This window comes from Vidua chalybeata, chromosome Z, assembly GCF_026979565.1.
Source record: "Vidua chalybeata isolate OUT-0048 chromosome Z, bVidCha1 merged haplotype, whole genome shotgun sequence".
NCBI classification, from domain to species: domain Eukaryota; kingdom Metazoa; phylum Chordata; class Aves; order Passeriformes; family Viduidae; genus Vidua; species Vidua chalybeata.
Window position 1 is genome coordinate 70,631,463 of NC_071570.1, and position 27,958 is coordinate 70,659,420.

Below are 27,958 nucleotides of genomic sequence, written 5' to 3' on the forward strand. Positions count from 1 at the left end.
AGGAAAGTCCTCAGGTGATGCATTGTTTCTTTGAATAACATATTGTCATATTTTTCCCTTTTTAGCCAGTTGGAACAAGACTTTGTAGAAACAACAAATTGAAATTTGAAGCATCTTCAATGCCATCTATGCCTTCCGTGCCATGTTATACACTAGACTTTTTTTTTCCTCTCTAGAAAAGGGATATTGGATGAGTATAGCGAGATCACCAGTCTTGTAACAGAAGAAATTGTGAATGTCCATAAAGAGATCCAGACCTCGGTGGAACAGATAGACCCTAACTCTGAGTATAATGACTTCATAGATACTCACAGGTAAGCATTTTCATCTCATGTTTCTTCTTGAGAAAACCCTGCAACTGCTTAAGTGTTCAGAGGAATTTGTTTCTGTTTGGTTCCTTTTACCTTGTTACTTGTAAAACTTCATCCTAATTTGAAAATTGTTTTACTTTGCACTTACAGAAAGCTGGCTGAACAGTCTGTTTGGCTGGCTCTAGAAAAACAAATTTCTGGTTACATGAGAAAAGCCATAACTTTGGTACTGACAGGAGACTACACATTACAGTCTAGACTCAACATGAGACAATTTACTGTTTTTTTGGATACAATTTGCATTCTGGGCTAAACTTGTTCTAGTTGAAAATCAACTCTTAAGTACCTTTGTGCTCTGCAGTTGTTGCAGGTTGAGACTTCAGAACATGCAGATAACACAAGAAAGTTCTTACTTAAAAAGTGTATTTCCCATTTATTGAACTATTGCTCTGTTTTAGTGTATGAAGAAATAACTCTAAGACTTCTTGCATTATCTTTTTGTTGTTGTAATATGTGAATTTGTGGTCGTCACGTGCAGGTTTATGATGGAAGCGGGTAAGAGTCACCCATTCACATTGGAAATCTTAGAGAACCTTGATTGTGCTGTGAAATTGATTCAAAGAACTGTAGTGCGTTTTATTATCTTATGAGATTTTAGAATTACGGTTTTTTTACAGGAAAAAGATTTATGTATCCAATTGCTATCTATCTTTATATTTCATATATAATTTTAACTATAATCTAGTTAATGAAATACTTCAAAACCTAATGATTTGCTCTATGATCTACTCAAAGATACATGTTGATTTTGAAATTATAACAATTATTTACCAAATTAGGTCATCAGAAGTTGTTGAACAAGAAATAGAGTTTGATACATCTTTACTAGAAGAAAATGAAAACCTTCAAGCTAATGAGATCATGTGGAATAATTTAACAGCAGAAAGTTTGCAAGTCATGTAAGTCTTTACAAATATTTCATCTTTTGGAAGTGCTATTCTATGTTACATCTATGCTCACTTAGATCCTTGCAAGACTGTGTCTCCATTTTTAAGGTCCATTTTCTAAGTGTAGTATTTTCAGGCTACAGGCTCTTTCCCATGCTGGTTGTATTGTTCTTTGCACAAAATCCTTCTCCTTAGTCTCCTCAAAAACTTGCCCTTATTTTCAAAGTATGTAATTCTCTGTGCCAGTTAACAAAATGCCCCAAATCTATGATGAGTCCTCCTTGGGAAGGTGCTGGTTCATTTTCCCAAAAGTGTTTCCACATTCACTACCCTAGGAAAAACAGCAAAATACTTTGATGAAACCACTGAGTAGAGTGACATGTGGTCAGTGATTTAAATCACTGTAGAAAATTTTCATGAAAAAATTTATCTTTCTTGTTTTACAAATGTTTGCTTTTGTTTTTTAAAGGAGATTGTTATTCATTATTGTAAACTTTAGAATACATTAACTTAGCAATACAGATGTAACTGTTGTATAGCATTTCACAGAGCTTTTAGCTATTCAGGGTGATGCACTACCTCTCTGTGTTTTGTTAATATATTGCCTAGTTAAATATTTTCATTACTTTTACCAAGTTCACCTTTAATCATTTGTTATAGGGAATGAATCGACTGCTTGAGATCATTATGTTTGTATATTATCAGCCTCAACTTTTGACATAAAATGGTCCTGCGTGGTCATCTGTGAGATTGCAGCTGTTAATCATGAATTAAAAACAGGAAATTCAGACTTTCATTGGTTAATGATGCTGTTTTTGCTGTGTCTGCTGTATTTCAGTTCATGTGAGACTTAACTGAAATGTTTTCCCCTTAGAAAGTATAACTGATGCAAATAAGACATCGATGGTATATTGTGGGAATTTTTACTTTTAGTTTTCTTCAATTTCAATTCCTTAATCAAGCTATGATCTTTATTTCTTGTAGGTTTTTCTGAAAACAAAAATCAGTTGGATTTTCAAATGTAAACATATTGCAGTGTCTTCTGCAGGTTACTCTCATCCCTGTGTTTTCTCAACATGACAGAAACTCTGGATTTTATTAATTACTTTTTAATGCTATTAATCATCCTCTCTTTTTTCTCCATATAATTTGATTTACTTTCTGTAAATCTATTCCACTGAAAATTGAATATTTTCAGAAATATTGAAATATTTTTTAATATTAAATATCTGCCTATTTAGTCATGAAGCAGCTTTATCTTATGAAAGGATCCCATGATAATTAAGCCCCGCCAATTCCTTTAAACATGCTTCTCTTTTTAATATATTCTGCATCGTTACTATATTGGGATTATTCCTGCCTAAACTGTGAGATGTTGTACATCTTGATGTACTTCAGCACAGTAGCAAGAAATATATAGATACTGAGCCTCCCTTTTCAACTGAATATTAAAATTTTTGAAAGAATCTGCCTTTGGCTTGCCTTTTGTATCCAACTTTTTAGAAATAAGACAGCAGCATGTCTAAATAAAAGAGATAAAATCTTGCTTTTCTAATAAACATTTCTGATGAAATATATAATTTTGTTATAAATGCATGTCTATATATTTACCTACATATATACATTTTCAGTACAATTTTCATAGTGTCCTGTTGCAAACCATTCATCCACTTGAAATGGTTTTGCAAATTGGAGTAATTTTATGGTGTGACATTATTTCTGGAACTCGAATCAGCTCTTTTAAGCGTTGCTGTCTTTAAGGTGTTCACTTTCTGGTATAGATTTAGGGTTCTGAGAAAAACAGTTAAACCATACTGGATCAGACCAAAGACAGACACTCAACTTTCTTCATTCCCGTGTTAGACAACAGGGAAAAAGTCTTGAGAGGAGAACAAAACCGGGATGATCATATAATGCTATTTCCTCAGCCTCCCATAATTTTCATTTCTGAAATATTTTGAGATAAATGTATTTAATGGCCATGGAGTTAGTTTATAATATCCTTGGAAGTACTTTTCTTCTGTGATCTTTTTCAGTCAGGTTCAGTGTGTAAAGTATCTGTTGTCCATAGAATTTTTGGTCAAGGAATTCCAGAAATTAACTCCCTATTTTGTGAACTTGCTGTTATCTTCTTTCATTTTATGATTCTTAAGCTATTGTTTTGGAAGAAAAGAGGAACAATCTATTCCTTTCTGCCTATGATAATGTAAATTTCATGTAAATTTGTGTTCAAATTCTGTGATCTCTTTTTCAGAGCAATCTTATAGCTTTAATCTGTCCTTTCACAAAGTTTACTCATCCTTTATCGATCTGGTTGTCTTTATTTGAATGTTTTCAAGGTTGCTATATTGGTTTTGAGATGAATGACTAGAATTTCACAGGTAATTCAGATACACAGAGAGGTAGGCCTTTCAAGGTTTCCTGTGCTCTTACTCTGCTTTGGTTTTAACAAATCCTAGAGAAGCATTCAATTTGATTTTCTGACCCCAGCAGCTCATCAAGCCAGTGTTTTCAGGGAATTATCTACTGTATCTCTAAGATTTCATTTTCTGAGTGGTAGTGGTCATTTTAGACCCATGCTCCATTTTCTATATAATTAAGGCTTTGGATTATTTTTTCCCCACTATATACTTGCCTATTTCCATACGTATTGAAATGACAGTCCAGGTACAGTGTGTCATAAGGTCCAGAATAAACCTTTTTTATTCTTCACATTCAGCCTTTCTCCTACCTCAAATAACACTATACGATCAGCGTTCTTTGTCACTTTTCAAACTGTCCTTTTATTTGGATTATTATGAACATATTAGGCAGTGCAGATTATTTATGAAGTTCCACTGTTCCCTGGGACTGTAAAAACTGTTCATTATTATCCTGTTTGTTCTTTTGCTTTTTAATGCAGGTGAGAACCCTTCATTTTTTGTTACAGTTCTCGGTAACTGTCTTTACTCATATATCTTGTTAACTGGGTTTTAGATATGTTGTTACAGTCTTGCCTTAAAGCCACTGCAACCAAAAAAAACGCCACTCGTATTTCTGTCAACTGTGTATTTCTAGAAATTTGCAAGCAAGAGAAGTGTAATCATTTATCCATGGTTGATGACTTTAAAAAGGTCAGCTCTGTACATGGTGAAGCAATCGAAATTTGACTTTTTATCTTCAGTATTAAAGTCGTGGCCTTGGAGTTTTAAAATGCTACATTATGTTTCTGTAGAGAACTACCTTTAGTATCTACCAAATAAGTGCACATGGCGGATTTATTTCACAAACATTTAAAACATTCAAAGACTTATATTGATTTATAATCAATAATGTTTGGTTGAATCAGCTGTTTTATTGACTATGCAATAGAAAAATGACAGCTTTGCATACATAACTGTTTAACAGTTTTAACAACATATATTTTAAGGGAATGTGATGAGAAAACTGGTTTTTACATTTTAAGGTAAACTTGTATTTATGAATAAAATTTTGACAGGTAGTTTGGTAATTAAAAGTCAGTGTTGACTAGCTAACCTTTCTAAGCAATTATGTTATGATGTCTCCTGATAAATATTCATAGATGTCACTGAATAATACTGAGAAATTCTGAAGTGTAGCAGAATAAGAGTTTATGCTTTGAGTTATGCATTAGAAGCTGAGAGGAGGCAACCAGAATAAGCTAAAAGTTGATCAATGAGCATAATAAAATCAAGTTATTCTGAAATATGAGTTCTCTAAGATCAAGCATTTATTTTAATTGATAATTGCAGCAGAACAGAGCTTAAAACTAAAGAAATATGAAAGAAAGCTTTCCAGCTAGGGGTATTGTGTGATTTTTAAAGTGTTTCAGTGACGAACTGTTAAGTCATAGAAACCCTTTTGTAAACTGATTGTATCCAGAAGGCAAATATGAGACAGCAAGAAAATTCCTTTGGCAAGCTACAGCCAAGATGATACAAGACAGATGCAGAGTTATCAGCTGTAGCCAGTTTGAATGAAAGTTCTTGTTTAAACAAAGAATAGAAGTGGAGTGCAAGGAGGCAAGGGGTTTTGGTGCACCTGGTAGCTTCTTTTTGTTCTCTCTAAGATAAATAAAAATGTCCTGAAGTATCTCAGAAGCTTCAGGAAGAACTACATCAAGTTAATGTTTTAATCTGATGCTGGAATATAAAATACAAAATCTAATGAAGATGTTGTATCTGCATGTATATACTCATTCCTTCTACTGATGAAGTCTTACCAGTTTGGTTTTAATTTCTTGACTGTTGATGCTGGATCATTAGATAAAACATCTGCTTCCTGTAAATAATTTGTTAAGCAAATACAATGTTGATTAAAATTTTGTTTAGAAAGCTGATCAAAAAGCAGTTAATTTTTTTTAAATTACTTTCTTTAGCAAGGTATTTGGTAATAAGTTGGAGACTCAGTATAAGAAAACATAGAGAAGTTCAGCATAGAGATTTTGACAGCCTGAAACTAATAAAAATGTATATGCAAAGCAGAGCTGTGAGGATATTACTTTGAGGGAAATGTTTTAAGTATTTATCTTATCTCAGAATAAACACATGTAGAAGGTTTGTCTTTTGGGAAATAAATTTTGGTCGTTCACTCTATTGCCTTTTTTAGTGATTTTAGTCTCCTAGAATAAAGTGCATGACTGAGTGTGGATCATATATAATCAACATTGTACAAAATATATTGGGAGGAGAGGACTGATTCAGTGTTTAGAACCAAATTACTCAGTTTGATATATATATATGGACGTGTGGAATGTGCCTCCTAGATATTTAGAGAGTTGAGTGTACCCCTCCCTGGTCTGGAATGATTTTGGGCCATAGATCTGTGCAGTGGTAAATGCTGCATATATTTTGCTTGTGTTCCACTCTTTACTTCAGTAATTTTATTGAAATTGGGCTTGAAAATACAGGGAAAGTAGTTAAGATGTGTAAATAAATGACAAAAAGGAAACAAGATGTACATGCTTATTTATTTTTAACAGATTGTTCTTACTTAACAATTTCTTGATTTTAGAAGTTGTCATTATGTAAGCTATTTACATGCAGTGTTTAGAATGCAAATGTTTTTGTACATTCACAGAATTTTTTTGTTATTGGAGTATTTACCAGGATAATTATGAAGTGTTAGTAATGGTTTTAAAGTGTAATATCCCTTCTCTGTTAGTATTGAGTGGTTTTGTACTTTACTTTGAATTAACCATTACTAGAGATTGTAACCTAAAAAGGATATTTTTAAAGAAAGATACAATCATTATTACAACAGAAGGTGATCATTTGTACTTCTACTATTTCTAAAAGTAAATACAACCCAACTACTGATTCTGTGTATTTATTTAACACATGATTTATGAGTCAGACGGCCTTTGTCTTCCTTAAAGCATCTCATTAATTAGCAATATATTAGGAAGGCATTAATTCATGGAATTCATTGCATATTCTGGAAAAAATATTTTCTTGGTAGGAGAACCTGCAGGCAGGAGATCATTCTGTAAACTTGTGTATATACAGAGGCTCACATAGAATTCTAACAATGCAGATTAGCAATGTAAAGGTCCAGCCACACAAAAAAAAAGAACTATCACTAAGCACTGAGTAACATAATCTAAAAAATAATGCTCTTTTACATCTTCAGGAAAAAGATTACAATATTTCCAGATATATGCAGTTTATGCATTCACAGGTTGGGTTTCTGAACTCTGTTTTACAGGTTAAAAACAGTAATAGAAGAACTGATGCAGACACAGCAGACCCTTCTGAGCAAAGAGGAACTTGTTTTGGAACTAGAGAAAAAAATAGAAGAGTCATCTAAGACATGTGAAAAGAAATCTGAGTAAGTTGAAATTTAAATTTCAAAATACAGTAGTTTGAGGTGGAAAAATGTCTATAATGCAATTCCTAAAACTTAAGTGAGAAATAACCTTCACTAATCTTGTTCTGCTTTTGTGTTTAGCAATTACTGTGAAAAACAACAGTAAGTTAGTTTCTTTTCTCTAAAATAAACCTTTCACACTGCAGACCGCAACTCATTGAAGAACTGAGCAGGTCCATAAGTTTAATATAATTGTCATGGTTTGGCATGGCTCAAGAGCTGGACCTTTCATTAATTCAGTTCAGCTTGTTCAAAGAAGATGAGTGAGTTCAGTTACCTTTCTGTTTGGCAGAATTCCTTGTGAAGGTGTAATTCTGTGAGAGGCTTTCAGAGTCATGTGCAAGACTTTCTTATGCAGTAATATGTTTGCAACTTGTCAGGTTAAGTTCATTCTTCTTTGCATTTCCTTTACAGAAGTGTAAATGTAAAGAATATGAATCTCATACCCTGTAGTACTGCATAGTAAATGCCAAATGTGAGAGATTAGTCAGTGTTTTAGTGCACCATGAATAAAATATTATTATAAAGAATCATTCTTGGGCATCATCTTTAGGTTTTCTTCTACCTTTGGTTAGAAAAAATATTCACATACTCTTCAAAACTGATGTCAGTACAACAGATAAAGAAACCTTTTGTCTGTAGTGATATTTTTCTGATTCTCGTTGCAATCAGTCTTAATCTTACTAATTTGGTCATAAATATTCGTTTACAGTACCAGTAGTGAATTGGAATGCAAGTCCTTTAGGTAGTCTTTCATTCACTGAAGTCTTGATGCTCTTTGTTGATGAAACCTTGTACCATGAAATATCATAATAGTATTTAATTCTCATCCAAAACTTTATTTATGTGTCTGTTGTCAGTGTTTCACATAGATACTTTGTGTCCTTTCTTTGGTGAAGTTTGCACAGTGTGTTTTCCAGTTTTTGGTTCTTGACCTGTCTTCTTTGCTGTATGCTACTTAAAGGATAAATTATATTTGAACTAGTTGAGTTTGATGGGGTGGTGTTTGGTTTTTCCCTCTCAGTACTGGTTGTAACGAAAATAATATTTTATTCATGGTGCACTAAAACACTGACTAATCTCTCACATTTGGCATTTACTATGCAGTACTACAGGGTATGAGATTCATATTCTTTACATTTACACTTAAACTCAACCACTTATTACTCCCTGAAAATAGTTTAGACCATCACTGTATTTCTTACTGTGTGAAGGCTTCTCTGACTGATCCTGTAGTAGATGTTTGTGGTGTTGAGGAGATAATTTCAGTTCAAATTGCACCAGTACCTGTTTGTCTTATGAAAAGGCAGGGAATCTGGCGTAGATGTCTAGCTGTACAGTGAAGGCTTCCCTGAAATCATCCTTGTTCTGATTTGTCATTGATCATGCCTGCCTCCAACAAACTCCCTTTTCACCTTTTAGCTGCAGTGCAGAGTGATCAGAATGTTTCAGGATGTTTACTGTCCCCAGAATATCTTGTCCAACTGTTGCACTGGGTTTAATTATGACTGCATTAGGTCATACCTTATGGCAATGTCTTGGTACTATTATCCTGGCACTAATATCCTTTTCCATCTTCAAAAGATGATACTACTTTCAACACAGAAAATGCTTTAATTGTATTTTATGTTGTATATGTATATATGTATATGTATATATATGTATGTGTCAAACATACCATCTGCCCTTCCAACATGATAGCATATTGAATATTTGGGTTTTGATTTAGTTCACCTTTTTACCACTTTCTCATATGTTGCTCTGATCTGCAGAGATCCTTCATAAAAGATCTCTCTCTGTGAAGTTGCTAGTAGCTATTACTAGCGACAAGAACTTTGCAGTTTGCACTCAGGCAAGCCACAGACAAATAATTTTATAGATTCTAATTCCTCATGCATGACTGGAGCGGCAAGCACTGAAAGTTGGATTTGGGAAACCAAATCAGATTGTAACCCATTTTGCCACTGTTCAGAAAGAGACTCGCTTGTGAGTGACTTCTCAGGGTATGTCTTGTTATTGCTGTGTCCTGATCATTTGAAACCATTCTGTGTTTGGGGATGTCACTCCAGCCAGTGTGTATTTGCCAAAGCCTTGCTGATAGTTGAAACCTGTAATTTTCACATGGTGATGCCCTTTTCTCTCATAAAGGAGACTAGATGGAAACAGATTATCTTCAGGATAACTTCAGAATAATTGTTCATTTGCTTCTCTGATGCTGTTAAATATGTGCAAGTTCATGCCAAATCTCAGTTTCAGATTTGAGAATTGTGTCTGCATACCTCACACTTACCTTTTTGAATGAATGATCATTTTGCTGATGGTGAGGAGTTTTGCTCATTACTAACTTGATATAATACTCACCTATATGAGTATAATTTGTATCTTTTCCTGCCAAAGAGGATTTTATTACAGGAGGTTCCCCTATTAATTTGGAACCCATTTGAATACTCATTTGGCTGAGCATCAATTTGTGAAGGATCAATCATGTATGTATGAACAACTTTTGCCTTTATTTTTTTCTTCAAGGATAGGGCTTGCAGGAGGACTTGTCTTCAAGGGATTATCCTGAAGATCCAGAGTGACACAATACTGTGATTTTTCTTCATATTGTCCTCATTCTTCAGAGTTCTGGTCCATTTACCTCCTTCATCTGTTCTTGCAGACTGTGAAAACTCTGCATCTCCTGTAGACCTCATGTCACTGGGCACTGGTTGAGTGCTTTTAAGGGTGTCTTTATTATACTGTGGGTGATTCTATCTCTTAGGCATCTTCTGTCAGTCTTTGGTTTTGGTAGTTCTTTGGGATGATAGAGTCATTTGGACACCTGCAAATACTCTTAAATGCGTTGTGTGTCCTTCAATATCATTAAATTTAATAATGACTGTCTCAAGTAGTCACGAGTATGAGTGGTATTCAGAGAAGAACTATAAGAATAAGCAGACGATGAAAAGTTGCTTTTAGCTCCTCGTAAAGATAAATTTATTTAGCTTCATAAGACAGTTATAACCCAATCCAGAAATACTTACAGTGCAGAGGAAAAAAACAGATATCTCTTATGTGATGCCATATGAATTTATACTGGATGTGAGGGGAGTTTAATATTGCAAATTGTTACTGCAACAACTACACTGATTGGAGTGAATTTCACATCACTTGAAATCATTATCTAAAATTTACTTATTCTCTAAGGGAAGGGGAACCCCAGTGTTTGTAAATTCAATCAAAAGTGAATGAAAACAGGAGTTCCATCTATATTTATTAAACATGATTTTTGTGATAGAAGAGAATGTGATAGAGAGAAGAGAATGAGTGTTTGCTTTTATCATCTTGTTGCTTTGAAATTTTTCTAGAATTGCTTCACCTTTGAATAAATGATTATGTTGAGGAATTGTCATGCTTTCTTCCCCCCAGCTTTTATAAAGCAAATAGACTATTTTGAATCATGCACATTGATAAATTGTTATTTTTCTTTGCAGTATTGTACTCTTGCTGAGCCAAAAGCAAGCACTTGAAGAACTTAAGCAAACAGTCCAGCAATTAAAATGCTCGGAGGCAAAATTTGCAGCCCAGAAAGAACTACTGGAACAAAAGGTTCAAGAGAATGATGGGAAAGAGCCACCACCTGTAGTGAATTACGAAGAAGATGCCAGATCAGTGACTTCTATGGTAAGTTTTACATCTGTTTTACTGAACTGTGTAGCCCTGACATTGTATTTCAGACCTGGGATCAGAATATCAAGCTACTCACTGAGATGATTTAAAGTTAAGGGACTTCACTTTGCATTTTTGGAGACTTGTTTGGACAAGAAGTTCAGCTGTGTGTTATTTTTTTCTTTTTAAGTGGCAGTAACTCATAACAGTCTGTATCTGGGGATTTGGATTCATCTTCTCTGCACTTGATGCGTAGATTTTCATTACACTGTTTAATAAAGAAAAGTCTTAACCCTTACATAGATTTAGTAAATGTGGCTGAGTAGCTATTGGTAATTCCCGTGGCTGTGCTGAAGAAATAAATTTACAGTTGTAGGCAGAAAATTAACAGCAAAAGCTCTTTGAATTGCTGCACATGTTGTGTAATTGAGAAATTAATTTTATGTACTGTAATTACTTTTTTCTCAAACAGAAATAAACATTGTTTTCTTTACATTATTTTAAATGTTTGCATGCTCTTAATGATCAAAAGGAAATTTTTTTTGGTCTGATAAGACCTCATACAGTTTAAGTAAGTACCTTACTTTGCTAATATTTTGTGTGACTTCCTTTTCTCAGTTGTGTGCAGCTACATGCAGCATTTGTAGGCTATATAAAAGCAAACAAACAGTACCTGTTTACTAAAGGGACAAACAGTTTTTGCCTTTGTGTATTAGTTTTGATGTGTAGGAGATATTTGTGACTTTTTTTCTTTGAGGTTTAGCCTGACATTCTTTTTGGCCTGTGGGGCAGTAGCTCTGTGAAATGATAATTAAATAGTTGTTTCTGAGGGGAGAGCTGTTTTTCTTCCTCTATTTGTGGAACTGATTCCCATTCTACAATTACACTTGATTGTCAGCATTTTCTTGCTTCCACTGCTGTTTAATATTTACAAAGCACTACGAGGTGGTTGTCATTTACGCTGGTACAAAACATTATTTTACAAAGCTTGTATGCTTGTCGTGACCTAGAAGGAGTTTAAAAAGTACAAAAATATGAAGAAAGAGAAAAGAAGGATCAGAATAATAATTGCAAACGATTAGGAAGCTTGGAATCTTTTTGGGGCAGGCTACCTTGATAGTTACTTAATACCACATCCTGTAGTAGTGCTAGTGATTAGTGTCTGCTAGTATTAGTTGAGATGATGAGTATAGTCATAGGAATGGTACTCTTCCCCTTCAGCTCAAGATTCCTGAAGTCTGCTTTCTGGTGTCTAAACCTCTGTTTCAGTGAGTGGGAGAAAATAATCCTGTGTGCTGAGCACAGGCCTACACAGGGGCAACAGGACAGAGACACGGCAGCTCCACCACTGCCAGCACCATCTCACCTTCAGTGTCACCTTCAAGGTGTGAGGGCTCACCACCTCTAGTGTAGCCACTGTGGTGCCCCAGGGCAGATGGCACAGAGTGGCTGGTTCTGTGCTAAGGGCACGGTGACCTCTGCATGAGGGCAGGGGAAGGGGGAACATTGAGCCATAGGATGGTTTGGGTTGGAAGGGACTTCCAAGATTGCCTAGTTCCAACCCCTTTCAACACCTTCCACTACAGCAGGATGCACCGCTTTATAAAATCTTGCCACTTTAATGCAATACAAGGTTGCAGAGAAAAGCCATGAGAGCAATCAGAAAGGGGCCTAATGATGAGAGGCAGTCTGGTCAGCTTCTCGGGGAGAGGGTAAAATAGAAACAGGAAGTTGGTACAAAAGGAGGCAGAAATATTTTAACACATTAAGTGATGTTGTGTAAGCTGAAATAGAGGATAATGTGGGGTTTTGTTTTTTTATTTTTTAAACCAGTAAGTAAAATTTACTGTTAAGACAACTTGAGAAAATAAATCAGGTATGCATTTGCATGCCAGGGATAATGTTGACATTCATTTTTAACATGGATTGTGTACTTTAAGTAACTTGCGCTAGTTTATGTAGTTCCATCTAGCCTATGTTATCTGAGAATTTGAAGTGCCTTCACCTTTTATGAAAACAATGCAGATTATTCAGTCTACCTCGCAGAGAAGACCTGTCATGAAGTGTAATGTGTTAAGCTCCATCTGAAGAATAAATTGTGCAGGATTACCACTTTCCTTTCTTCTTCAAGGCAAAGCTTGCCAGAAGGGCTAAGCCACTCTTGGACATGCACACTTACTTTGTGGGTGCCAGATGTGGAAGTCCTTGTCCTGTACAGGAGACTGAATGGGACTGAAAACAGGGTTAACTGTGAAAGAAGGCTTCTTTATTTCCACAGCTAAGTCAAGTTCAGCATGTACTGGATACAGCATTTACATGCAGGCCATCAGTACTGAGGCTGCCTTGGGGTCAGCACACGTTGCCCCAGAAGGAAATGGTCATCGTCTACTGCAGCCTGCACTGGACCCTGTTCATTCTGCTGCTCATGCTATCTTTTCTCTTAGGACCTGAAGGAGCTCCTGCACCTCAGTAAGGAATTCTACCAGCTTTTGGACTTGAAAAAAGGAGCTAAATGTGCCTGATAGTGTTGATGTTGTCCTTGGTTCCTGAGAAGGGATTTGAGGTGATCCTTAAATGATTTGAAGCCTGTGATGTTGGATAAGCCCTTACACCTGGGCTACACAGTAGAAGTGCTCAGAGGTAGTGCAGACTCTGGGGCATTTTTCTCTCACACAGCCTCTTCCTCAGCTGGTTGCTCCACTGAGCCAGAAGTAGTCAGGTCTATTGTCTCTGCACATGGAAGGACCACTGCTGTCACCCTGCAGTGGAGCAGAGAAGATTAAGGTGCTGTTGGGTGGTCACTGTCAGTACTGGGGGTGTCTCCTCTCTCACAGCTCGTGCCAGAGCCGTGTTCCTGACAGAGCAAGACTCTGCTCAGGCGCTGGAACCTCTCCTCTTCTAGACTAAGACTGGTTCCCCTTACATCACTATCTGCAAATGTAAAGAGTCAGCCTCCATCTTTCTTATGAGCTTCCTTTAAGTACTTAAGGGCTTCAGTGAGATCTTCGTGGAGATCTTCCTTTCCTTCTCCAGGCTGAACAACTCCTCTCTCAGCCTGTTGTCATAGGAGAGGTGCTCCAGTGCTGTGATCCTGTGGCTTTCCTCTGGGTTTGTTGCATCTCTATTTTGTCTTGAAGACCCCAGACCTGGGTGCGGTTTTTAAGATGGAATCTCACAGGAGTAGAGTAGAGGGAACAAGTCACCTCCAACCTCCTGCTGGTCATGGTGCTTTGAGTGTAGCCCAGGATGTGGTTGACTCTTCGGGCTGCAAGTGCATGGTGTCAGCTCATGTTCAGCTTTTTGTCTACCAGCACCTCGGCGTCCTTCTCTGCAGGGCTGGTTTTGATGGGTTCTTCTCTCTCCCAGTGTGTGCTCATGTCTGGCATCACCCTGACCTGGCAGTCTTGACTATATCTCAAGATGGAAAAATAATACTCTGATGGGTTGTTTCTGTAAATGAACATAGTAGTGATTTTTAATGGGATTTTTTTTTTTTTTGTTTAGTAAAACTCCTTAAAAACATGGGGCTGTAAAAGATCAGAAACTAAATGCTCTTGCTGCTGATTGCTCATCCTGGTATCATTCAAGAGGATGACTATTTCTTCAGCTATAAATTAGTTTTCTCCACTTTTTCTGAGAGCAGGTCATCTAAATGTTACTCTGATATACTTGAATATGGTTATTAATTCCTCTTCAGAAATTAATTGCAAACACTTGTTTTGCAGTTTTTTCCCCCTAAGAATTAGAAAATCATAGTTGGCTTGTTTTGTCAGCATCCATATGAAGCAAATTTTCATGTCCTCAAGTCACAAGTAATTTTTTTGTTTTGTAATTTAAAATTTAAAAGAGGGATATGCAAAGCAATTTTGTTTCATATCTCCTAAGTATTTATATCATATGAATAGAGCCAATTTCATGGTGGAATAGTTTGCAAATTGTTTTATTTCCCTTCTCTTATATTAGGTAACTGTATAATAGAATACTAACAAAGAGTGAAATTCTGAAATGCTGTTAGATATGTTTTTAGAGATAGTGTCATGTTACGTGTTTTAAGTTAGTTTCTTTGTTCTTTTTTGCCTCTATTAACTGTACGAAGTTTTGTATTCTGTTAGTGTCTTCAGTATGGTTTGCTTTAATCAATATATTTTTTGAAGTATATTTGCCATGTATTGGTAGTCGTGTACTCATTTAAGGAAAAAAAAAGGAAATTGCCAAATTATTCTCTTTTTTTCAATTAGGATATAAACAATAATGAAACAGAAATTTTGTCATTGTATATAGAAAAACAAAACATTTTGTTGTCACTAGCAGTTATACTTTTCTACTGACTTATCCATGCAAGTCAGAGATAATTATAATGCTGATGGCACTAGAAGTTTAAAATCTTATTTTTGAGCCCCTTAGAGTTGTGCATTTATACCATTCACTATGTTAATGGGAGATTTATAGTTCACATTTTCTTCTGTACTTAAAGTATGGAGATACTAAAATAAAAGCTAGTTATTCCTTGTCAACAGATACATTTCGACAAAAATGTAGTAGTATCCAAAGTATTATGTCACTTCATAAAATTTAACTGGAAGCTACTTGAGCTAACTTTTCCACATTTAGTTGTTCAGACAGTGGATGTATGGCCTGTCATTTGTCTTGAGTTACTTAAGGTGTATTTTTGCTGTTAATAAGATCAACAAAGCATGGCAGTTGTCCATGGTAATTCAAATGAAGAAAACAACAGCAACAAAACTTTTATATGTCTGACGATGAGATTAGAGATAAAAACATCATTAATTTTTGAATATTACATACAGTACAGGTAAACACCTACTGAGGTAATTACATACAATTATGATAATTTGCATTTAATGGTAAAGCTTTAAACTTATATCAGTGTTGCCTTGGAAATTGTTACAGAATAGGAAGTCTTCAGGGAGTTCTTAAACCAGGCAATAGATTCAGTTAATATAAAATAGTAATTAATTTTGTTTAGCAATCATACAGTGAAATCTCTGTGCCACTTTAATATGTCTTCTCCTTTTTCCCTCCATGGTAAAAAAAATTATGAAGGCATAAACTCATGACTTTTAAGAGTATGTGTTTGAAATTACATGCTGTTCTCACTGTAGAAGTGTTTCATGTACATTTATTTTGCATACTGCAGCATTTTCCTGGATCTGGTTGACAAAACTGATACTTGGTGTGTAAGCTATGCAACACTTGAGACTCTTGTCAGCAGGTGGAGCTCAGTGCCAGAAGACTAGTTATGACTGAATAAGCCAAAGCTGTTAGCATGAAGTCATGAGAGATACCCAGGGCAGAAGCAAACTGAAGCACCATGGTACAGCCATTGGGATGTTGTAATGCCTTGTGCCAGTAGAGTTCCAGGCTTAAAACTGTATGCAGCAGAAAATGGTTTTATCTGTTCTAGCATAATTACTTGGAAAAAAAAATACAGGAAGTTCACATCATATCTCATCACTTTTGTTGTTTGTTATTCCTTTTTAAAAGGCTTCAAAGATGTTATCCTTAGTGATTGCTTTAAAAGTAAGACAAACCAGCTTTTAGTGAAGGTTGTGGTAATTAAAAAATTAGTTCTCAGTCATGATGCAAGGAAAAAAATACTGAATACATGAAACAGAGCTGAAGTGCTACTTTATTTGTTTATAAAATATTTTACCTAATGTGAATGTTTTATCTTTCCATCCTTGCTTTCTAGAATCCAAGATTTGGTGCTCTAATTAGTATGATCAATAAATCAATAGCCAGACTTTTCTTCTGCAGGTTTGGATTTGAAAAGAATGTGTTCAGAACTCTCACTAAAATAGTAACTGACAAATTTAATCAGTTTGTATATTTTGATTTTTTCATTGTCAGTTACACAGATATGAAAGAGGCTTTGCAGGAGTTTGCGATTTCATTAAAGATGCTTCATTGCATACATTTTAGATGTTGGATCACAAGGTCCTGAAGCGTAATCTGCTGAAAGAACTACCACACTCTTGGGGGTTCCTTTTCCCCTGCTGTGTCAGACTATGCAGGTTCTTTATTTGAAATAGATGCAAGGAAGTGATTGCCTTCTGTGACAGGCTGTTGAGGCAATTGCAGAAAGTGTAACAGTAGAGATAAATTTGTCATTTTTCTTACTGATTCAGAAGAATAGACACATTCTTACGCTCTGTAATGCATCATCAAACATCTCCCTTATCTGCCCATGTAAGTAATTCTCTACTGATTTGAGGCTCATGACATTTATATAAAACTAAGATTGTATTAGAGCATGGTAGAGGAGCCCTTCACAGTAATTTGGTTTATGTATTTATAAATCTTGTACACTTCCACCGTGTTATTGCAAGATTTTAACTTTCTTGTCAATAGACCCAAGGCCAGTTTGTGCAGCATTGGTATCCTTATCCTTTCTTTTATTTTAGTCTCTGCTGAGGAAGCGCTGCCAGTGCAGTGATGCTATAGAAGTTTTTGTCTATTTATTCATAAAAGACCTGGAAATAAACAGTTTTATTTGGTGGTTACCTGGACAGCTAAAGTTCAGTTTTGTTAATGGTCACTTTCCAAGCTTGCTGGCTTGGGCCTGTGTTTCTGGTTTACAGCCAGAATTTGACATGGGTCGAAAGTGCCCCAAATGTCAGATGCTTTTAAGAAGTGTGGAGAGGAAGCAGTCTATTCCTCTTTCTCTTTTAGTGAATATGTTCTAGCTTCTGTTTCTTCTTTTTGTAAATCCCAACTGCCTGATGGACATAGATCAGAGGAAGAACAATACAAAACGAGATACTAAGGTAGTAGGCAGATAAAATCAGTCATACTTTGTCCCACTGACTGGTCCAGAATTTACAGGATGAGAGGTCAGTGGAGCTGTCAAGACTCTTGCCACTGAACATGCCTAGAAACTTCTGAAGTAAAAGGCTGGACTAAGTTCACACACTAAGGCTCAGAACTTAAGCATTTCTTACAGTTAGCATATTAACTGTCAGAAACATGTTGAGAAATAACTTGGTCTTGGGGAAAATTGAAATTAAAAGTATAATCAAAATTTTTGAGGAATTGAAGGAGGTGGATAATTCACAGAAACAGAACTCCTTAGAATATTTGAAGCCCAGAATTAGTTTACCCTCTCTGTATGAAAGAGAGTTATAAGCGCTTGAGATAAGTACCTAGATCTCTCTTGAACTGCCAAAAATATTTGAAGAGCTTTCATTTCTTCCTTGAGGAAACAGGCTTCACCATAGTAGTGTTGCAGAACTGCATTCCCACTGGGGATTTGTTATTACAGTGTGAATCTTCTCTGTGGATTAAGAAAGCTTCACACAGAAGTTTCCTTTCAAACAGAAATCACATACTGTTAATCCAGCATATGTTTCTCTCTGTGCTGGGAGAAAAGTAGTAATTCTTTGCCAGAATCATCATCCTTGCCTTCTTGCATCTTTTTCTAGTGATGGGACGGAATTAGTGTGATTGCTAACTTCTCATAGCCTCTAGGCAACACACAGGAAGTAATGTGATAGAATTTGGATGCTTTAAATCACTTCTCTGCTTTTCTCTCTTCCTTTTTAAGTGGCTGATTAAAAATACCATTGTCCTTAAAGGCAATTATTATGCTTCTAAAACTCATAAAATCTGCTGTAAAATAATTATGGGAATTAGGATTTATGATTTTAATGGAGTGTCACTGGTAGTGTTTCTGCCAGATAGAAGTGTATGATTTTATGCTTAGCTTCTTTTTTTTTCCTGTCATGTGGGGAAGTTCTTGCCTGCTACAGACTTGAGAAACCAGAATGGCAATCCAGTTTTCAGACCACCGTCTTTAAGTTAAAGAGCAGTTTTTTTGTTCTTCTTTTTAGTTTTTGGTTTTTACTGTTGGTGGTTTTTAACAGTGGGGTAAGTGAAATAGTGTGTTTCATTTTTTTTTTTTTTTTTAATCATCTAGCAGTCAGATAGATGCAAAACATTTCTGGTCACTTTGGGATCCAGGTGCCTGAACTTCAGCACTAATGTCCAATTTTAGATTGCTTAAGGTATCCTGCCTGTGACATGAAGCTATGACTCAAGTCTGCCAGTCCCATGTAGTTGTCTTGGATAACCTAGGCCATAAAGAGCACTGGATAGTAATATTCAAACAGATGAAGCCCCCTTTCTAACAGACATTGAGGTTCTTTGTTCAAAATAGTCTTTAATGGTAGGGAAAATTAAAGTTCTGTGTGAGATAGTGGTAGTCACTGTAACCTTTCAAAAATTCCAGGATACTTATTTCAATTTCTTTTTAGGGAGCTACAGAAACAGGTCCTCAGAAACTTAATTTCTGTTTGGCTGTTGTGTTAGGGTAACGTGAGAAAGTCAGTGACATTTGCATGAAAATAATAGCAGATATCCAGGAGTTTCTGAAACTCATGTCCTCATTGTAGAGAGGAAAGAAAGCTTGGAGTATCACAGCCAAGATGTGTGGAAATTTGTCATTCTTGGAAAATGATTGAAGGTCTTTACTTTTAGGGCACTGTAGGATTTTGTGGACCAAAAGCAGGCTTGTTTTCTGGAAAGTACTGCAAAATATTTCTGCAAGCCAAATAATATTTTAAATCTGATTTTTTGGTCAAGTTTCAGAAAAAAAAAGCAAGATTTGGTGTTTTCTAGAAGCTAGAGTATCAATTTGTATAGATTAGTAAAAGCAGGGGGAAAGAAAGAAAAAAAGAACAAAACCAAATACAGGATAGACTGGCAGAGGTAGATGCTGGTAGCTCCAGAGGCAGCAGAGTGTTTTGTCAGGTTCAGAGTGTGCCTAGGAGTCCTCTCAGGAGCAAGGTCAGGGACAGTGCTGAGGACAAGACTGTCATGTGAGTCCAAAGTCTGTCCAGAACACAGAACCAAACATAGGATTGGAGAAACTTACAGCATGTAGTATAGTCCTACTCATGTAGGACTAATCCAGGACAAAGGGCTGGAGACTGAGTAGTTGTCAGTATAATTTCATTAGACAGTATTTCTGTGAGACTGTGGCTCATCATCATGAGACTGACTTCATCAACACATGTTGCCACAGTGGTAAATTGAGTGCTAAATCAAAGCATAAATGGTATGATAAGAAAAATACAGTATAGAAGTAATATAGCCTGAGCTATATCTGCAATTATTTTGTTTCTGATGTGCCTCAGAATGACTTGTTTTATTTCTAGGTCTTGGCTATGAATACTAAGATGAAATAAAATCACTTAATGTTTGGCTTTATATGTAATACAAACTTCTGTCATTCCCCTTTAGATTAAATTTACCTAGTTTTGCTAGAACTCTGTAACAATGAGGATTTTCACAATATCTAGCTGAAATTATCTCACTCTGGAAACCTGTAGCATTTACTCAGCAATTGCTATAAAAATGAAAACAAAGAACTGTTGGTAGGAGAGAGAGAAAAATGGAAACACAAATATACTGGTTTGGGGTTTGGGGGGCTAAAATGAGATGCTTGACAGTCTTGACAGTTTCTGTATCATGTTAACCTGAAATTTTTGTCTTCTGTGCTAACTGCTGTTTAGAGCAGTTGAACATAGTGATTGTTTATACTGAATTCAGTGTAATGCAGTGAATGTTGCAGTATAGAAGGAGCTGATGTGGCTGAGCTGGCCAGCGATTGTAAGGAAAGAGGATTTTTATATGACTTTTAAGTGAGGGGAGATGTATTTAGAATTCTACAAATGAAAAGGTTTAAAAATAACTTCTGAGCTAGAAACAATGAGACCAACAAACAAAAAAAGTAGCTTCTGGTTTATAAAACCAGAAAAGTTAAAGAAGTAATTCTGGGTATTTTGTTAGTCTGAAAGGGAAGCACACATCCTCAAGGAAAATCAAAGTTCAGTGCAGCTGATATAAATTCAGCTTTCTAATGTCAATTTGTTGGCTGTTATAGCATAAAGGGGAGATGATGTTTTCTCTGTAGGGGGTGGGGGAAAGGCAAACCTGCGAGTGCAAACCTCATAGGAGGATATTGTTACAATGTGGTTGTGCCCATTTAAGGATGATTCAAGTTGATGACAACTACATAGCGACCATTTATGAAGGAATGATTTGTTTTAGAGTAAGTTCTGTACAGGCAAATGAAGCAACTTTTTGACAAAAATGCTGCGTCTGTTTTCTTCTCAGGCTGTTTTGTAGCAGTATGCAAAGCTGTGGCTCTGTTTCGGTCTGCTTCAGACTGCTGCTGCTTTTGTCCATTTGATCTTTTCACTCCATAGGGATTTTTATATATAACATGTAAATTAACACTGGTTTTGTAGATACTTGTTTGTACAATTTGATCTTGGTATTAAGTGTCTCAGGAACTGTGTGACAATGAAATTTGTAGCTTTAGAATATGTAACAAAAATAGTGAGGAAAATAGTATTTTCAACCAACATGACTAAAGTATTTAATCAGTTATTTTCTTCAACATACCTTTTAAGAGGTTGATTCATTGAATCATATATAACTATACCCATAAACTAGAAATTACTGATTTTTTAGGGGAAGGGGGGGTGTGGGCGCAAAAAGGAATTTCTTCTGTAACAGAGGAGACTCGTCTTTGATTCAACAAGCAGCTTGAGCATGCCAAATAAGTACAGCTTATGAACTTTGAGGGAACACTACTTGGTCGTTCAGACCCTTTTTAATAAGTAATGATTGAAATAAAAAAAAATCTATTGACTGAACTAACAACTCAAAGTCTTTGCATTTCTGTAGAAGAAGTGCTTATTTATTTTGCTTCATCATGCTAGATAAAATTTATGAACCTTGGCTTAAAGAGGATTGTAATCTTTCATTTGGTACAATTACTGAGACTTACACACTGACTCTGTCCTTCATGTTTATGTTGATGATATTTATATTTACAAAATAGTCTTGTTTGTGTCTGATTTTTAGTGGTGATCTGTGCATGAGTTCAGTGGACCAGAGGCTTTACTCAGAGTTGAAATTGAGCACTGCTAATTTTGAGGGTTGTTGTTCTGTTGTTTAAATTGGCAGATATTTGTTGTTTTGGCACCTTGCAAAGATTACTCATTAAGCCTACCTCAGTTATGGTGCTCAAGTTGTGTTCAAGCTGTCACAAAGTTGGTCTGTCATTTTATCTATTAACATGCAGGCTGATTTATGCATAAACAAGTATCTGTCAAAATCAAAAGCAAACATCGTATTCTGACTACTGTGCCAAACAGCTGTCAGACAGAAATACCTGATCAGATTTGAATCTAGGCATACTGCAAGCTCTTTACAGTTACGAAAGTGCGGCGTTGCGTTCTGCTCGCCCCGGTCCAGACAGCTCGGGAGCCCAGCTAGGCTTGGGGGTTTGTCCACGATACCGGGGCTGCCGCATATTTGCGGAGCTCTGGGGTTGAGCCGCTGGCGTGGGCTGCCACGTTCTGTAGCCAACGCTGAGAGGAGACAAAGGGGGGAAAGGAATGGCACACCCTGTCCTGCGTGGCTGGAGAGCTTTTATTCCTGCGTGACCACTGCGGTGGAGGGCGGCGTGGTCAAGATGGCAGCAAGACAAAGGAGGCACGGGGTTATACAGGGGGCAGGCAGACAGGGGCGGAAGCCCACCTTGCCCAGTGGGGACAGGCAACGGGGGAGTGACATGGACCACGGCAGCCCACAGGAACATAACAGGGGTGGGTACAGGGTTCTGGGGTGAATGGGATTGCGGGGATGGGGTGACTGTCACGGAAGTTTCAGGAATGGACAGGGGGTGACGACAAGACTGATATGGGAATGCTCCAATGGTAAGCAACCCGGAACGAACCATCGTGGGGGGAAATGGGGGTACACAGAATTCTTAACGTTATTAAAATCCCTAACTGAACCAGCCCAGAATGCAACATGAAAGTTTCAGTTTTATTGTTTAACATGTCTAATGTAAATGTGGATCTGGCTAAGAACCTGTCATGTCCTATTTGACTGAAGCTCTTCAGGGTCAACTCCATGAAACTTTGTTTTATTGTGACAAAATAAATGCATCCTCTCACAGTATGATTTTCCAAACAGCTTACAATCACCAGTCCATATTTAGTAACACTATTTATTGGGAGAAGAAAAAAGGCTTCATATCCTGCCTGATCACTTAATATGTAATGCTATTTCTTGATGCTTGACACAGCATTTGCCAGATGGTTTCATTAGAGCCAGTCAGTGAATCAGCTTGTGCCAGTTAATGAATTATAAGTGAAATCTTGATTGGTATATGCCAGTGTGTAGAGGGCAGAAGTGAAGAAAAGTTGCTTTGTACCAGTAAGAACAGTGTGATGACAAACATAAGGACAGTGCCCCTCTGGTACAATGACGTGGTGGTTGGCTGGGGAGACAGGATTTTTCTGCTGCCTGTAAGAACTTTCTTTGAAGTTAGGGAAAGATTTGGTGGTTTCGCAACCTCATCCCCCTAGAGAATAGTGTTTTCTGCAGGTTGGCCTGGATCTCTGCTGAAGTTGGGCTGCAGGTCCCTGCCTGCAGCCTGGGATCTTGCAGCTATCAGATGTTTAGTTTTTGGTGCCTTGTGAACCGTGGGAGGATTTATGAATTTCAAGGTCATGCAATATAGTGATGCTGTTCTTCTCTGTTCTTTACATACTGACTTTCGTCTACTGCTTCCCCAACAGCTGTTCAGGGTAGAGCTGCTTCAAGACATCTAAGCCCTTCCAGGAACCAGGCTTCCTTGACTTAAATGCCTATGATCTTCACTCCACCGCTAGCTTTGTAAAACACTTATCTTTAGCAGGTATTTCTGAGTGTAAATGTGGCTGAAAACCAACCAAATCCATCAGTGTTTGAATATATTTAATGAGATCTGAAAAGACTGTCATTCCTCCTGTTAGTGAGTATTGCATTCTAATTGAAATAATTGACCAGTGTAGTAAGTGCAGTCACTAACAAATGCCATAGTCAGTTCATGCTATGTTTATAAATACTGCATTTAGATATATTTTGGACTGACTAACTCCTAGCTGGCATAGTTAGAAGCAGCATCAGCTGCTTCATTTGCTGATGCATACAGTACTCCCATACTTTAGTTTTCCCTTTATGCAGTTGGTACAGCATCCAGTTAGTTGATTCAGTTGCCTTCCCATGTCTTCTTCAGATACAAAATGCTGAACTCTAAAGAGATGCAGTCCTCCTTAGAAAACCATGTTTTGGATGGAACCTTTGCTTGAGTTGAGGTCAGGCAAATTTTTTTTTTTTTTTTCAGGAAGAAAGCTAGGAAAGTTATATCTAGGAAGAAACCCCCAAACTCCTTCTCAGTGACCTGTTACCTTTGTTCTGTATTCCCTGTACTTTACTTGAGTGTCTTTTAACTAACCTTCATGGGAGAAATAAATCACCTGCTTGTAGTTCATAGCTTAATTTTCTTCTGTGCTGACTTACAATCGCCCACCAACAAACTGCTATATAGATTTGCTTTATGAGACCACATTTTGTCAAGCTATTGATGCCATTGTACTTAGTGAGATCAGAGGAGCATTGCCTGTGCAGATCTGGAATAAAAGAATGAGAATTGTTTCTGTTTTGCTCTCTGCTGAAATGTGGCTTGGCTTCCTGTCTGAGTGTTTTAGAGTTTTAAAATAACCAACGCAGGTTGTAATGAGAAAAGGAGAATGGTTTGTGCTTCTCAGTCTGCAGGGTGTGTAAGTATATAAGGATTTCTGGCAAGCCTGTTACTGTTATTTTAAGTTTGTGGCTAGTAAAGACAATTTCCAGTTCCAGATGGCATTCTTTGGCATGCACACTGCTCTTCAGGAATTCGTCAACATGCTTGTGGTAGCTGTGGGTGATCTTCATCACTTCCTTACTTCAGCTGCAGACTGTTGCAGACAACATTAGGAGTTGAGGTATTTTGGGTATTTTTTTGCAAGACTTTATGTTTACCAGTCTGGATCCTTGTGTAAAAAATGTCCTGGACATTGTGTTTGTATTTGCTTGGTCTGCTGAGTTCATTGTGTTGAGAACTCTATGCATAGCTTAGTTCTTCAGGCACTTTCACTGGAAAATTTTGCATGCCTCTTGTGAAATGTAGCCTAGAGGTTCTTCACCTGTGGCTTTTGTTATCAGCCCACAGAGTGATGACTCCAGTTTTTTGTATTAGGCCAGTAGTTCTAATAAAGTTCTGTTGGTCCTTGAGTAATATTTACCAGTTTGAAAAGTCTGATGTTAACTTTTTAAAAATTGAAGCTAACTACTGTACACCTAAAACTTCACCATTCCATTGAGGAAGTGCCATTACAGAATACTACAATTTTTTAACAAGTGCCGAAACTACTCTCTACCTTTATAATTGTTTTTGTGAATAAATGAGTGTATGAAAACTTCAGGACATAAAATTTATTTTCTATGCTAATTCCAGTCTCTAGTGGAGGAATACTTATTTTTTGATTGCTGTTTTATCGCAATCTAGTTAAATAGAGATGCAGTTTTCCAAATAGGAGTAATGCTGCAAAACAGGTGTTTATGTAGAAAAAAAATCAATTTCTTCCATTACCTTAGCAAGAATTTTCATTCTAGCTCAGGTTTTGTTTTTTTTTTCTTTTTTAACTTGAAAGGGGGGTGGCAACACCAGTCTTTTTGTGCATAGATGCATATAACCTGTTCGAAAATATATTTTGAGTTGAAGACTTTACCACTTCAAATGGCAACTGTAGTGTTGATCTTGATTAAAACTCTGGGGCAGCACCAAGCACTACTATATTTCTCTGTTTTTCTGAGAATTCTGGTCATAAAAACCTGAAACTGTTTCAACTGGATGTATGCACTATTAAAGTAAAGAAAAAAATTAGCCTTTTTGATTCAAAAATTCTGAATGGAAATCGTTCATGGATGCACATTTATTCACTGCTTTTTGATTTGTGGGTCTGAGTTTTCTTGAAGCAGCAGCAGCAGCGCAGCCTGAATGAGCATGTTGTCCTAGCAGATGGTGACCTCCATCAGCAGCCAGTTCATCATACCATTGGTTTATTTCATGCCATTGGTTTTTTGAATTATTAGCTGCCACTGGATGTAAGATGTTGGTTTTCTTGTTTTTGTGAACATTAGGTACTGCAGTACAACTATGAGTAGTCAGTGCAGTCTTTTTTATGTTCTTCCATTGCAACTTCATGAGCTTACGCAGAATTATAGCAAGAGAGAACTTGTGAGTATGTTTGGAGATCTGTTACTGTTATATGGTAATGGCAACCAAGGAAGAAAAGGACCATGCTTGAAAAGATAGTTCCCTTTCATACATAGTAAGTGCCATACAAACGGAAATAATTTTTTATTACTTGAAACACGTAAAATGATTTTTTGAGAATTAATAATTTTTTGTACATGAAGTTAATAATGGCATTGTTGAATAATAACAGTGCTCTTGAAATCAGTGAAACAGTTAATATCTGAAAACGTCCAGACAAGCCTGAGGCTTTTAAAGGATGGAGGTCTTAATTTTCCCTCTTATATGTTTCCAAAGTTAAATAAGGTAATAGCATTTAAACTTATTTTTGAAAAAGTATTTATTTGTTCTAAATTTATCCGTAAGCTTTTAAAAGTCTTAATTGGTTTGTTAAATCACCATTATTGAAATCAGGTGTCATTTACTTGGCATCGTTGTGTGATCAAAGAATGGAGGTGTTTTGGGATTTAGTGGTGTAGAGATAACAGTCATTAAACAGAGAAGGAATACTTAATTTCAGGGGCCTATCTGCACTGCAAAAGCCCTTGTCTGGCTACTTTTTCCTTCCACAAAAACATTTTTTATAGAAGATCTCGGCTTAGGTGTTGAGGTACATTTAGTCATCTTTTTCTCTAGAGAACTGTTGACATTCTTGATAATTTGGTGAAATCCAAGTATCATCTTTTTAAAAATAAAAAAGCTGTTAGGTGTATGTAAGAATTAAAATGTACTGTGTTTATTGGAAACATTATTGTGAACCCCCATTAAGAGGTGCTCGACTTTAGTTAAGACATTTTATACATGTTTGTGTGTTTGGAAGATTTGCTAATTATTTAAAAGATGAAGGTGACATTTCCTTGACATTTCATATGTAGCTTGAAAAATTAGCCTTCTGAAAGTCTTAATTAAAACAGAAAACAGAGCAGACAACTTAACCATACATTCTGTTATGATAGATGGGGATTCAAAAAAGAAAGCGGAGGGTCAATCATATTGTAGTATTCACAATTCTTTTTAAAAAATGAATCTATTTGCACAGAGTGTTTGCTGATATTCAAACCTTTCCTAAGTAAAATCTGCCAAAGATTTTTCAGGTTTTTGTCTCCAAATATTTCATCAGTTTCCTGCTGCAGTTTTCCTGGAAAAAAAATAAAATTACTTTCTAGCCTCTGTTGTATCTTTGAAATCTGATATATAAGGAATGAAATGCATAAAAGTAATCATAAGAGAAAAAACCTTTATTTTGAAAGAAAACAAATGCTTTTGATAGTAAGTTAAATAAATTCCTGAACTTCCTACAAATTTTATGTATTATTTCTAACAGCCTTTTAAAAACTTTTAATATTAATATCGTATTGTTACTACATTCTAATATCATAATGTTACTACATTCCTGTAGACCAGCCTGTAGTAACACTGCCTGATTTCACATATACCAATAGTGACTTCGGAGTTACCATTCAAAATAAGGTCTAAATGTTCCTGTAGATAGCAGATCACTAGAAGGGATCAAAACCAAAAAGCATGCCAGAAATTTTCAGGAAAAGAAGAAGAGAACAGGAAACATTACATTGCTGTATTAATTGATGTGCACCTGTTTCCCAAATGCCATAGAACTACAGAATAATTTAAACTGGAAAAGATCTCAGGGGGTCCATCTGGTCCTGCTTCTTGCTCAGAGCAGAACCATCTTTAATGTTATACCAGGCTGCAAAATGCCTTATTCATGTTGAGGTTCTAGCAGCTCCTCCAGGAAACCAGCTTCAGTATTTGATCACTATCCTCATTGTGAGGTTTTTGGTTTTTTTTTAGTTATCTAACTGGTGTTTTTCTTAATGCGAATTGTCCTTTTGCTATATACCACAGAAGAGTTTGGCTTAATGTAACCAATTATATTTTCAGCTCCCTTAAGCTGTAGGAGAATTCAGAAAGACAAAACAATAATGCTCAGATATGTGGAGAAGCTTCTGTGAATAAATTAGTGAATAAATAGATTGGGCTTTACAGACTTAAGAACTGCA

General features: G+C 36.3%; 1 protein-coding gene across 6 annotated transcripts in view; it reads left to right on the forward strand.

The window, feature by feature from the left end:
- The window catches only part of FER (FER tyrosine kinase), a 163,286-nt gene that overhangs the window by 46,758 nt on the left and 88,570 nt on the right, over positions 1-27,958 (forward strand). For all 6 annotated transcript variants that reach the window (XM_053968882.1, XM_053968883.1, XM_053968885.1 and 3 more), the window contains exons 6-9: positions 177-314; positions 1,151-1,270; positions 6,965-7,087; positions 10,603-10,792. In XM_053968882.1, coding sequence (XP_053824857.1) covers positions 177-314; positions 1,151-1,270; positions 6,965-7,087; positions 10,603-10,792 — 571 coding nt within the window. The remainder of the gene's footprint in view (positions 1-176; positions 315-1,150; positions 1,271-6,964; positions 7,088-10,602; positions 10,793-27,958) is intronic.